The sequence below is a fragment of the Condylura cristata genome, unplaced genomic scaffold, assembly GCF_000260355.1.
Source record: "Condylura cristata isolate star-nosed mole 26May11 unplaced genomic scaffold, ConCri1.0 scaffold00017, whole genome shotgun sequence".
NCBI lineage: Eukaryota > Metazoa > Chordata > Mammalia > Eulipotyphla > Talpidae > Condylura > Condylura cristata.
In genome coordinates this window covers 16,962,319-16,975,537 of record NW_004567118.1, presented here as the reverse complement: position 1 = coordinate 16,975,537, position 13,219 = coordinate 16,962,319, and the positions used below count along the sequence as shown (strand labels likewise).

The following is a 13,219-nucleotide window of genomic DNA, read 5'->3' as shown; positions in this document are numbered from 1 at the left end:
GTGGTCATAAACAGGCCTTCCCTGGTGGCACAACGGGTTAGGACACAGCATTGCAAGCCAGCCACAGCCGCTTCTGTGCAAATTCGATCCCTGCCCCAGAGGTGACCTACACGGTGCAGCAGACCTCTCCTGACTCGCACGCTGCTCTCCTCAGCAGTTTACTTTGCCAGTCTGTCTGTTTTGCTCCCCACTGTCTCTGGTGAATCCTCTCACCCCCCTCCCCCTTGTACCTCTGGCCCGTACAACATGGCCTGTACCCCAGTTCTGTATGCATAAATAAATAAATCTTTAAAAAAAAAAAAGTGGGGCCCTCCCCGGTGGTGCAGTGGGTTAGGATTCAGCACTGCAAACTTGCTGCAGCTGCTTCAGTGAGAGTTCAATCCCCGGCCCCAGAGGTGACCCACATGGCACAGCAGCCCTCTCCTGCCTTGCCTGCTGCTCCCTTCAGCAGTGTACTTCGTTGATCTGCCTGTTCTGCTCCCCACTCTGTCTCTGTTGAAGCTTCTCACTGCCCCCTTCACCTCTGGCCTATACCCCAGGTATGTATGAATAAATAAATCTTTAAAAAAAAAAAGTGGTCATAAACAAAAAGCACAAATGTCAAATGTTGCCGGTGTTTGTTTAATGATTAACAAGGTTGCTTACCAATTCTGGAAGTGGACAGATAGTTCCAGTATTCATATACAACCCTTCCACTACAATGAAACGTCGAGTCACACGAGCCTTTCGAGGATTCTTTAAAAAGATAAAAAGTCGCATTTTAATTTTTGTAACTCTAAATGCAAAAATGTGTCCTTAAATACTTTCACCTGAAAGTATTTAGCTATCAAAGTCAAGTCTGAGTGCATTGAAACCGCAGGGTTTGAGATTCTGCTATTCTGAGATGAAGAACAGTGTGGTTTCTCCTCTTAAATATGACTTTTCAGTTCACATCAACTAGGCAACCTCACATACATACACACAGTTTAGGCACTAGGAGAGAATATTAAAATCCTCCAAGCCCAGAAAAATAGAAGGGGCCCAAAAATTTCTGGAGAGATAGGAATCTTTTATGTTATACAGTAGTCATGATACCTGGGTTATGTGGGTATAACCAATGATTCAACTTGTAATGGTTAGGATTTGTGCATTTCCGTGCCTGTAAATGTTATCTATGATAAAGAGGAACTCCAAGAGTAATGACAATTACCATCACCACAGAAGTAATAGGGAGTTAGGTGAAGGCTCAAAGGATCCAAGAAAGCAGATGATAAAAAAAAAGGCTGGGTGAAGAAAACAGGGACTATCACAGAATGTTTTCATAGAATGTGCTGGCAATTTTCTATAATAAGTTAAAAAATAAACAAACCCCTGTACTCCCTCATCTACCAAGAATCAGATAAAACACTTTTCCTTTATTACTCCTCACTACGAGGTCAAGTCAAACTCATGTAACCCATACCCAGATGTGCTGGAAGGCAGGGGAGGGACACCTCGCCAGCCCCACTGAGGGCCAGTCACTAATACACCACTCACCGCTAAAGAAATCTGTAGTGCAGCAGTGAGCTGGATCCAGTCTGCCACCACCTTACTACTCAAAGGTTGCTTAATTCTAATGGATAACTAGAAGCTCAAGTTTAGAGTTGAGATTTAAGAGGTATTTTAGAACCCACCTCAGTGAAGCTCAGGGAGTGAGCTTGAGGGTGTGGAGAAATGTTAATGTATACAGACAGCACTGAGTTTGTTCAGTCACCTTCACTCTCTTGTCATTAATTCAAACCTGAATGGCCTGGCAGGGGACATATGTGTCTGCTGGGCATGAAGGAGGACGGGGTAGAATCCTGTCTTTCCTTTCCTTTCCTTTTTCCTTTCCTTTCTCCTTTCCTTTCCTTTCAAAAATGAAGTACTTTTCTCATAACTTTAGAATGTTCAATGAAACAATTTTAGGGAATATAAAAGTACAAAAAAGAATTACATACATACTGATAGTTTAATAAATTTGTTCAAGTCAGGGTTTTAAGTTTATGATATGATAGTTTTTTAAAATGCTGTGAGCATTTCCACAATATTTAATCTTATTTAAAAGATGATTTTCATATAGATATAAAAATATTTTATGAATATACCATAAATTATTTAATTTTTACTCCATATGTTAGATTTAAGTTGTTTCCCTCATTTTGCTTATTACACTGCATTGTGAATAACCTTAAATCTGACACTTTTTTTGACTAATTTTTAAAGACCTAGGTTCAAGGCCTCCCTGGTAGCGCAGGGAGTCTCAGCATTATAAAGCTATTGCCAGCCACTACAGCATGAGTTTGATCCCAGGGAAGTGACCCACATGGCATAGCAGACCTACCCTATCTTGCTTGCTGCTCCCCTCTGCAGTGTATTTCAGTAGATCCGCCTGTTCTGCTCCCCACTCTATCTCTAGTGAATCTTCTCACCCCCACACCTGTGGCCTACACCCCAGTTCTTGTACGCATAAGTGAATCTTTAAAAATTTTTAAAAAGCAACAATAACACACACACACTAGACCTAGATTCATACCTAGGTCAAAAGGCATGGCTATTTAAGAATCCTGGAGTACAAGTGCCCATTTACCTTTTAGAAAGGTTGTGCCAATTCAAACTCTTCCAGTTACAGATCAGTCCTTTGCCTTGTAACAACTGACTAGCTCTGATTTTCACTATTAAAAAGTTCCTTAAATGGCCAGGAAAAAACCTATTTCTCTAACTTTTAGGGAGGCTAGTCTACTTTTCACTTGTTCCATTATTTGCACTTTTTCTTTAAACAGTGCTGTCTTTTTTTTAAAAGCATTAATACAGGACAAAAGAACACTACAAAACAGGATGAAAAATCATCTATGAAATGTAATACTCAGGAGAGTGATAATAAAATTTGACTATATTTTACTAAAATTTGAGTGATATTAAGTCTGGGCTAAACTGCAATATTTTAGTTTCAAATGAAAGATAAGTATCCAGTTTAATTTATAGAAAGTGAAACTGAAAAAAGAATTATTTTTAATATCAAAAATGCAGTAACTCAGAAAGTCTACTTATGTTAGGAAAACATGGTATAGATCAGTAGAAAGGTAAAAACTACAAAATGGAAATACCTATCAAGATGTTGAACTTTATTTCTTGTTATCTTTCATTAAGAAAGTTCCTTGGATTATAAGTTTTATAAGACACACACACACACCTTGAATATGTTTCCAAATTTGTACAATGCTAACTTGGCAAAATAAATTCTATAGCAGACTGTTTCACTGGTCACTCTTTCCAATGCACTGTTCTCTAGTAGCATTCTATTACTGACTCAGAATAAGGCACCTCTTTTTGCAATTTGTAGAAAGAATTTTCTCAGTGGAATGGATCTCAATATTAAGCATTACCCTCTAGATTTTTATAAATTGTGTAATGATGAAACACTGACCTACACATATCAGATATAAAATGTAAAATATGCAGACATACATATTTACCATGAGAATATGTATATGTATTAAGTACTGCCTTTAGACTGCCACCTACACAAAAATAACAGAATCCTCAAGGAAGAACGCAAATAGCAGAAAAATGGAAATTAACACAAACACAAGGAATGAGATGAGCAATTTAATCAGCTATTTTAGTAATGGGTGAGTTGCCCTGGAAAAGTCCACTTACAAGTGTTGTTTGAGACAAAGGATGTGACAGCCAGGTTCCCAGTATAGCCCATACATAATGGCCTCTGCTGAGACCCACAGACTGAATGACCTTTCCCACCCATGTCCTCAGGGTTTCAGATATGAAAATTCTAAATAATGCTCCAAACATGTTTCCCATTATACCTTCCAATCACAAAACCAAGGGGCAGTTCCACTAATCCCCAATGGCCCCCACCACCTGCCTCCCCCCCAGGAACTAAGAAGGTACTTGGGAAGAAATGTGAACAGGCTGCAGCTGGTTGAAAGCCATGCTGCCATGCTGAGACAGGGTTTTCCCACTGTCAGAGCTGCTCAGAGCTCCAGGATAAAAATTGGGGGGAAGGAGGAGAGGGAAAGAGTCTCACTTTGCTCATACGTTCATAAATGTATCTGCTGCCATTATTTCCTCTGGCTAATCAATACATGATTTACTATGATATGAATAAGCCTATCTGAAATTCACTAGGCAAGTCTCTAACATCTAATGAGTTCTGGTCTTATTTTAGAGTTGAGAGTCTCTATCTCTCAAGCCCCAAAGTGTGTGCTGTTTCTCTCTTTCTTTTAGAAAGTTGACTAGATCACCCTTCCCCGAATTTGCCATATATAATTATGGCATTGATGCGGCAATTATAATCAGACTTGGCTCTCCAACAAGAAGTACATTTAATAAGCAAGTACACCTTACTTAATATCCAAATATGATCCGCAGGCAAGTTTTTATGACAAATTATCATTTCATATATAATTTAGCTGGTTAGAAAGTACAAAAGAGGTATATAATTTTCTTCAAAAGAATCATACCTTTTGATCTTCAATCTCTTGTTCTTTTAGTAGTCGCTCCAGGTCAGCCATATCATTATGCTTAAATAACTTAATGTCACTACGTGATGCCTGTAATCCTTTCTGAATAGCAAAGCAGGCAGCTCTATCTCTGCAAGAAGACATAATCATCAAAATGAGGTTTAAAGGACCCTAAACTTCTCAGAAAAGGAATCCTTGTTTTTGTAAAATGACCAATACTTATTTGCTAACTTTACACAGTAAGTACATGAAAACATATTTGAACATTTATAAAACAATGCTTTTGCTTCATCCCATGTTTCAATTCTGTTCCAGGAAGCATATTCTGGTCACATTTCACCCTCTCAAAAATTATCACTCATCTTAGTAAGGTGATCACATCGGGTTTACTCTCAGCAACTTCTAAGACATACGGCAATAGGGCATCTCTGTTCGACAGCTCTGCCATCATTTTGCCACGAGAAGCAATACATGATTGACTACATAACCCAGGGGAGAATTCTGGGTCCTGGAGATTCAAATCCAGTAAAAATCTTTTCAATTGGGCTAATTATGGGAGAGATTTTTTTTTTAATTAAAGTTATATCATTTAAAAGCAAGAGTCTGATCCCCGGCCAGGGAGCTAACCCACACAGCACAGCAGACCTCTCTTGACTCACCCGCTGCTCCCTTTTGTGTATTACAGTAGATCTGCCTGTTCTCCCCACTCTGTTTCTGGTGAATCCTCTCATTGTGCACACCTTTGGCCTGTGCCCCAGTTCTAGTATGCATAAATAAATAAATCTTTTTTAAAAGTATATGGCATTACAAGAAAAGACAGATTAGCTAAGACCGTGAGAAATAAACATGAAATGTGCTCTACGGATTTTCCCAACTTGAGTTTATGAAGCTGGCAAAACTGGAAAAGCCAAGAGAGCACAGACAAAAAAGCTTTAACAAAAGTCTGTTCTTTCTGGCCAAGGTATAGGGAAGGGCAGCCCAGCAAAAAGAAATGGTTCTATCTCAGACTACAAAAACTTCGCCTATCACCTCCATACCAGCAAAGGCTAAGGAAGGACCAGACTCTGATCTTGCAAAGTTAAAACAAGGTTCTCCGAATGTCTCCCTGGGTGGTGCTGAGAAGAATACACGGAGCCCCAGCTTCTACCCCCCCCTTTACCCTCCCTCTCTCAGGCTGGGGTCTGGCAGAAGGACTCCGTGGAAAGCAGGATCTCACCAAGACCTAATAGAAATGTTTTAAAACACACCCCACCCCCACCAGGTGTCAATGGAGGCCAAATGTGGGGTCCTGGATTTGTACCTCCACCTGGCAGTGAAGAGGCAGCAGTGCCCCCTGCCTCTGTTAAAAGATTATTAGAGAAAGCCAATTAAAACAAGTTTAAATATAGACTAAAACAGCTCAATAGGGAAATTCCAGGTTTCAATCAAATATCACTGATCATACCAAGAGCCAAAAGATAACACTCAGAATGAAAGTAACCAACATATGCCAATACTGAGCTGACATATGTCAGCATTCCAATTTTAGAGCAGTCATGATAAAAAGTATCAATGAACAATTATGAACATGCTTGAATCAAATAAAAAACAGAAAGCCAGCAAAGAAACAGATAACAGATTGAAGAACAAAGTAACCATGAGAAAAACCTTAACAATAGGTTCTGCTGCAGAATGAAGAAAAAGAGAGGAAAGAGTCAGTGAATGAAAACATACAACAAGAGAGATAATTCAAGTAAACAACAGAGAGAGTAAAGACTAGGAAAAAAAGAACAGAGTCTCAGGGCCTCTCAGACTATCATAAAAGATGTGATATTCCTGTCAGTGCACTGCCAGCAAAGAGAAAGAAGGCAGAACTACAGGCATGGAAAGAAATGTTGGCTGATAATATTCCAAATTTGTAAGACGCTTCCACCTGTGGACTACAGAAATGAAATTCGAACAGGTAACCCCCAACAAATAAATGCCAAGACAATTACAGTCAAATATTCGAGAGCAAATAACAAAGAAATAAAAAAGCCTTCAAAGAGAAGGCTAAAAAGGGAATATACGGCCCTCCTTGGTGGCACAGCGGGTTAAAGCGCAGCACTGAAAAGCTAAAGCCACTTCCACATGAGTTCGATCCCCGCCTGCGCCGGAGATGACCACATGGCGTGGCAGACCTCTCCTGACCCGCCCGCTGCTCCCCTCAGCAGTGTACTTCGTCGACCTGCCTGTTCTGCTCCCCACTCTGGCTCTGATGAAGCCTCTCGCTGCCCCTGAGCCTCTGGCTTGTACCCCAGCTCAGTATGCACAAATAAATAAATCTTAAAAAAAAAAAGGAATATACTTTAAAGATTGCTACACATTTAATGGAACAATTCCATGAAAAACAAAACTACCTCAATGTAACCAATTAGGGTACAGATAATTTGAATAGACTTTAGTAAGGATATTGAATTCATAATTAAAATATGTCCCAAAATTAATTCTCCAAGCCCTGTGTATTTCACTGGACAATTCTACTTACAGAATTAATAATAATATTATACAATATCTCCAAAGAATAGAGTACTTTACAAATGATTTTATGAATTATTTTATTAACCTGGTACCAAAACCAGACAAAGTCCAACAAACAGCAAATATCATTAGCCACAAGGGGAGTGTAAATTAAAACTTCAAAGAGGCTATAATTAAAAATAACAACAACAAAAAAAAACAGTGAAAACCAAATATTCCTGAGGACGGGGAGTGACTGCATCCCTTAAACTATGCTGACAGTAAAAATACACTCTGGAAAAGAGTTCGGCAATTTCTTAATAAATTAAACCATCAATAATACCATGTGATCTAGCAATTGCACACCTTGCCATATATGTAGGGAACGGAAAATTTAGGGTCATGAACAAACCTATAAATGAATATTTATAATGAAGCTTTAATTGTAACAACTCAAAACAGAAAAACTCAGAAGTCCTTAACAGATGAAAGGTTCAATTGAAGTGCATCAGGGTGGAATAGAACCCAACAAATAAAACGAACAAATTCTTCATCTGCACAGCTTGGTTGAATAGCCAAGAAATTACTGCTTAATGAAAAAAGCCAGTTCTCAATTGTTACTTTCTGTATGATTACATTTGTATAGTAATCTTGACAAGACACAACTATAGAAATGGAGGACAGCTCAGAGGTTGGCAGAAGTGAAGGAGTGGGCAGGGCGGAAGAGATGTAGTGTGGAAGCAGGCAGGAACCTTGTGGTGATGGAAATGTCCTGAGCCTTATATCAATGTCAACATCACAGCTGTGAAACTGTGTTCTTTTTTACCTCCAATACGCCTCCTTTAAAGTGAATTTCTCATATGATATTTAAAATTACGTAGAAAAGAATAGCTGTCTACAGACTCTAGAAAATGAAGTTTTAAGACACTAGGCATAGCATTTACCAGTGAATTTAGCCTGAGCTTCAAGCAGTAAGTCTAGAGGGCAATATAGTATTTATTATCTCAAAAAGGAAAGCACAGTGGGTACTTGTATACAGCGACAATGAATGACAAGGTGGTTGTGGGTACAATGCTATTACTAAAACCCAGAAATATTGTTTAAATTAATTGCTCTTGGGCATCCCTGGTGGTGCACTGGATTAAGCCACAGCACTGTGAAGCTATCTGCAGCCACTGCAATGGGAGTTTGATCCCCAGACAGGGAAGGGACCCACATGATGCAGCAGACCTCTCCTGTTTTGCTTGCTGCTTCCCTCAACAGTATATTTCAGTCAATCTGCCTGTTCTGTCCCAACTCTGTCTCTGTTGGATCCTTTCACCTTCCCATATCTGTGGCTGCACCCCAGCTCTCATATGCATAAATAAGTAAATCTTTAAAATAAACTAGTGCCTCTCAATTTAGTGTTGAGTCTTATTACTTGATTTTTCTAACCATTCTAATGGTCATATGAGGAAACAGTAGCACTCAGGCCAGGCTGTGTGATGGTTGCTTCCAGGTTGTTCAGGGAAGGAGAGGCCACATATACCTTAAAACACCAGGTACAGCCAGCCCTGCGCGAGTAACCTGAGCTTGCTGCACGAGTAGCAGCCCCACCTTGAGTGAGAAGTAGCCGAATAGTGCAGAGACCAAGTAAGCCAGGGTCCCCTCTTTCAGTTCCCTCCTCCATCTATTAATTTACTGAACTAGTACTTATAGAGCACTACTACACAGCAAAACTGTTGGAGGCAATGGACTACTATAAACTGTGGCAAGTGCCATAAAAGGACAGTGTGTCTGAGGCAAGACGAGCAGAGGACAGAATGTGACTGCGTGTGTGTGCACACAATTGCAGGCAAGCAGGTTTAAGAAGAGTGACTCTGAAGGGAAGGATGAGGGCCCACATGATTACAGATCCACAAAGACACCCAATTACTTAGACATAAGGGTTTTCCTCTATGCAGCAGAGTCTAGGCCTGATGTGAGAGGTTGGGGAAGGTTTCCTGCAGAGCTGGTACATGTGTAGCATCAGCAGAATGAGCAGGAATTAAACAGATGAAAGGAAGAAAAAGGACTAAGGACTAGCAAGTGCAAAGAGCCTGAGCGGGGAGGAAATTAGCATAGAAGGCTGCTGAGGCAACAGTGTGAGTACCTGAGGAAAATTGCACAGATGAGCTTTAAAGTGTACTCTAAAAGGCCCTAGATCATAAGAGCCTGTAAATTTACTTTAGGAAGAAAGGAAGCGGAGAAATGACCAGATTTATGTTGAAAAATATTCTGATTATGGTGTGAAAAAGGAAAAGAGAAAACAAACATCTGATAAAATTAAGAGTCACCTAATAGTCCATTCAAAAAAGAGGCTTGGGTTAGAGACAAGTGTTTCTGACAGCACAACCAGCTGCCTGTCTTCCCCACCCCTCGCTCTGCTCCACAGCCCACTGTGCCCCCGACAGTAAATGGCAGCACCATGAACCCAGTAGGCGCCATGCTAACACAGATCTGTTTGGGAGAAGCTAAGGAAGCCCTCAACTCATGGCTTCTATGTTCTAGTATGCCAGGACGCAACATCTGCTGAGAGCAGGAGCCTGAGTGGGGGTGCTGCAGAGAGTGCATTCCCCAGGTAGTGTGCATGACCACAAAGGTGGTGACCAGACTCAGGAGGATACCAGACTGTCACAGAGCTGCTGATGGAGGTGGATGGCTAAGCTTGGCATTCTCAACATCAGCAAGTACAATCACAATGGCTGATAACCAAGTGCCGACACCTCCACACATTATTTTACAGGAGGTCTCAGATTCTGTCGAAATACTTGGCTTGAGTAACTTACATGTTCTTCGGAAAACAAATAAATAAAATCATTTTAGGACGGTAACTTCTAACTAAGGCATTCTCTAGGAGGTGTAGGAGGGTGGTCAACAGTATTTCCAAAGAAATTTTGCTTAGAGTTATAGGGCAAGGTCACTTACACAAACACAATGTCTCCTCTCTTAGAGTAGGCAGGAATAGCACTGGCTATAGTGGCAAATCCATATGAGTATATAATTGCTTCTTCTGTCTTCATAAATTTTGCCAGGCGGTCTTCCAAATCCAAGTGGACATCTATTTCAGTAATAAAAAGTTAAATGGTTATACTGTCTTACGATTCATTCTTCATTAAAGAATAAAGAAAGAAAGTAAAACAAGCAGTTTGGTTATTCATACTTTCCGCTTTGGCCAAAAGGCAAATGTTTTACAAATTACGTAAGCTCTATTAAGATAATTTTGGGCCCAACCTATTTCCAAAGCCTGTGAACTGAATCGGTTACACAACTGTCTATACAAGCCTACAGGGGTAACTCCAGCTCTGGGTTTTGTTTTCGTCACAATCACCAGAGTTCAAGGTCCAGTGACTTTGTCTGCTTTAACTTCCCTCAACCAACAAGGCTGAGGATTTACCGATTTTATTAATGGCTTTTCACATTTTAGCAGAAGGGACCAAAAGGACCAAAAAGGCACTAAGAAAATTCTTTTTAAAAGGAAAGAAAGAAAAAGGAAAGCAATCAACTTAAGCAGAACCTCACATACTTTGAGTGAAGACTTTGAACAGAGGCGGTCACACCTCCAGTCTGTGTCGGCACTTGCTTGTGGCACCTGCCTTTTCTGTGCAGGACTGAGTTTTGTTTGAATCTTTCAATGTATTGGGGAATCAAATTTACAGCACAAAGAGAAATGTGGCCCTTTTACAGAAGCAGCTTAAGAATACTGATATAATAATGAGGATAAATTGTAACTGTTCAAGCTGATTTTTTCCCTCTTACATCATTGCTAATTAGTCACTGACCTCTCCAGGTTAAGTTCTAAGGCTTTAGTTCCTGGGAAGGAGGGACCAGTGATTTCTAGAACAGCCCGCTAACTGGCTGTGAACTGGAAAGCTTCCAAATAGTCTTAAAGTGAAGAACTACCCAAGGGAAAAAGCGATTTTTCTCTTTTAATTATTCCGAGACTAGCTGGAGAACTGGATGACAGCATTCTCAGATACCTTGTCCAAAGCAAATCAAGCAGCTACAGGAAGGATGCAGCTAGGATGTCCATGCCTTAGAGCTTTCTGGGAAGTAGGAAATCAAAGGCAGTATAGTCAGATTTGAGGCCCTGAAAGGGAAGCTGCGGAATGTCCACTGAGGGGAATGCTGAAGTCCAGGCAAGCCCAAGTCCAGGGCGGGGTGGTGTGTGCCAAGTGGCAGGACCCACCAAGGGGGACGGCTCCATGACCACCAGCTTTGGCTGGCTTCAGCAACAGGCTTCATTTCAGGAGCAGCCAGCACCTCCCTCTAGATGCCAGGGAAGACAGGCCCTGCACTGCCTTACTTCCCTGTCCCAGGGACAGGCAAGCCCCTCAGCCTAGGAGACCCCTGGGAGAAGGAGGTGAGGGAGGAGAACTAAAAGATTGAGATACACAAGAGACCACTTAACCCATGTAGGTACAGAATTGAATGTGAGTAGACTAAATATTTCTATGTTAAGTCACAGAGACACAGTGACATATTTTAATTGTTAAGGGTAAGACTTCTATCACCTTCCAAGGAGGTTGGTAGACGAAATAAAGTAACAAATTCTTGGAACATCTGAACTGAGGATCTAAAAAGTGTTAACTCTGACTCACTGATTTATTAGAGGCACAGACTAATCTTATTGTGATGTTATCTAATTAGCAAAAGGCGAAATTAAAAATTATAAAAGTTGGGTCTTCCTGGTGGTACAGAGATTAAAATAACACTATTAAGCTATCACCATCACTGAGGCAAGAGTTCAACCCTCAGAAAGAGAGCTGACCTTCATGGCACAGCAGATCTCTCCCGTCTTGCCCGCTCCTCCCCTCAGCAGTGTATTTCAGTAGATCTGCCTGTTCTGCTCCCCACTCTGTCTCCCCACTCCTCTCATTCTCCGCACCTTTGGCCTATAACCCAAGTCCTTGTATCCACAAGTAAATAAAGATAAATCTTTTTAAAAAGTTATAAAAGCTATAACTTCACAAATAACTATATTTTAAAAGAAGCAGTTAGTTGAGGGTGGTCCAACAATTTTCCCAGTGCAGTCATTTGTTAATCAAACATTCAGTAAATATTACACACAGACAGATACTCTGATAAATACGGCACCAGGAAGAAAAATAAGCTTTCTGTCATTAGACAAAGAGACACAGGTCTGACAGGCTTGTGGCAGCAGTCACTAGAAAGCCCAAAGAGAGGCTAAGCTGAGTCTCTGGTCTGCTGGTCTGAAGCTCTTGAGTCCCTCCTTTACCCTAAATGCATAGCACTCAAAAGCAGAGAATAGTTTTTTATCTTAAACCCAAGATGGAAGAGGGTGACTCCTGGGGGAGACAGGGGAAGATCCCCCTCATCTAAGTGAAACTCCAATTTGATGTGCTCGCAGAAACAGGAATCAGGGCACTGAGTAGCAATATCCAGCTAAGTCCTACAGACTTAGCTCCAAGTGACTCCTCACTGATTGGTGATGAGATGAGAAAAAGTAAACTGAAGCCCACTTTAAATACAGATTTCTTAAAGATATTATAGAACTGTCAAAATGAAATATTTAAACCTTTCACTTAAGTAGTGATAAAATACTAAGCATGCCTTTTCCTATTTGTAAGTCAAAACTCATACCAACAGTCCAGTATCATAGAAAACACATATGGACTACTTGATTTCTGTCACCAATTGGTTAGCCATTTTATTTTCATTTTAAAATGAAAAATTTTACAAAAACAAGGGTTATTTAAGAATAGATCCAGTTCATCAAAATGGGTACCTAAAGGGGAGTTTAGCAGTCCAAGCGTCACATCTACATTGCCACAAGGCGAGTCCTGCAGCACCACTTGGCCCTGTACCTGTGTGCTCACTCTTGCAAGAGAGATGCTGCCAGTGTAAAGCTTCAGCAAAGCCTGGCAACAAAGAGGACCCAGCCTCCCAAGCAGCTGAGCAAGGGTGCGCCTCCCTGTCCTCCTCCTCAGTGTTCTGGAGTGCTCTCCCACAACCCTCATCATGCTGCTGCCCCTCACTTCCCATCAGGTGGTCAGGTGTGAGGGCAGGTCCTCTGTAGGAGTTACAGGTAATTCCCCTGTAACAGTGCCTCTAAACTGGGCAAACCACCACCAAATCAGCCAGCACACTGACAACCTAGGCCACTGGTGAACTGCTTTCAGTCAGTATCTCTATGTTAAAAAGAAAAACCTGCTATGGATACAACTTTTGCCAACTGAGAAAGGGACTGTAAATCATCCTATAGACTTAGCTCCAAGTGACTC

The 13,219-nt window shown here is 40.9% G+C and overlaps 1 protein-coding gene across 1 annotated transcript in view; it reads right to left on the bottom strand.

Moving 5' to 3' along the window:
• Positions 1 to 13,219, bottom strand: part of SPTLC1 (serine palmitoyltransferase, long chain base subunit 1) — a 45,714-nt gene that overhangs the window by 15,599 nt on the left and 16,896 nt on the right. The window contains exons 6-8 of the mRNA XM_004684482.2: positions 9,903 to 10,035; positions 4,479 to 4,608; positions 646 to 735 (exon numbers count right to left, since the gene is read on the bottom strand). Coding sequence (XP_004684539.1) covers positions 646 to 735; positions 4,479 to 4,608; positions 9,903 to 10,035 — 353 coding nt within the window. The remainder of the gene's footprint in view (positions 1 to 645; positions 736 to 4,478; positions 4,609 to 9,902; positions 10,036 to 13,219) is intronic.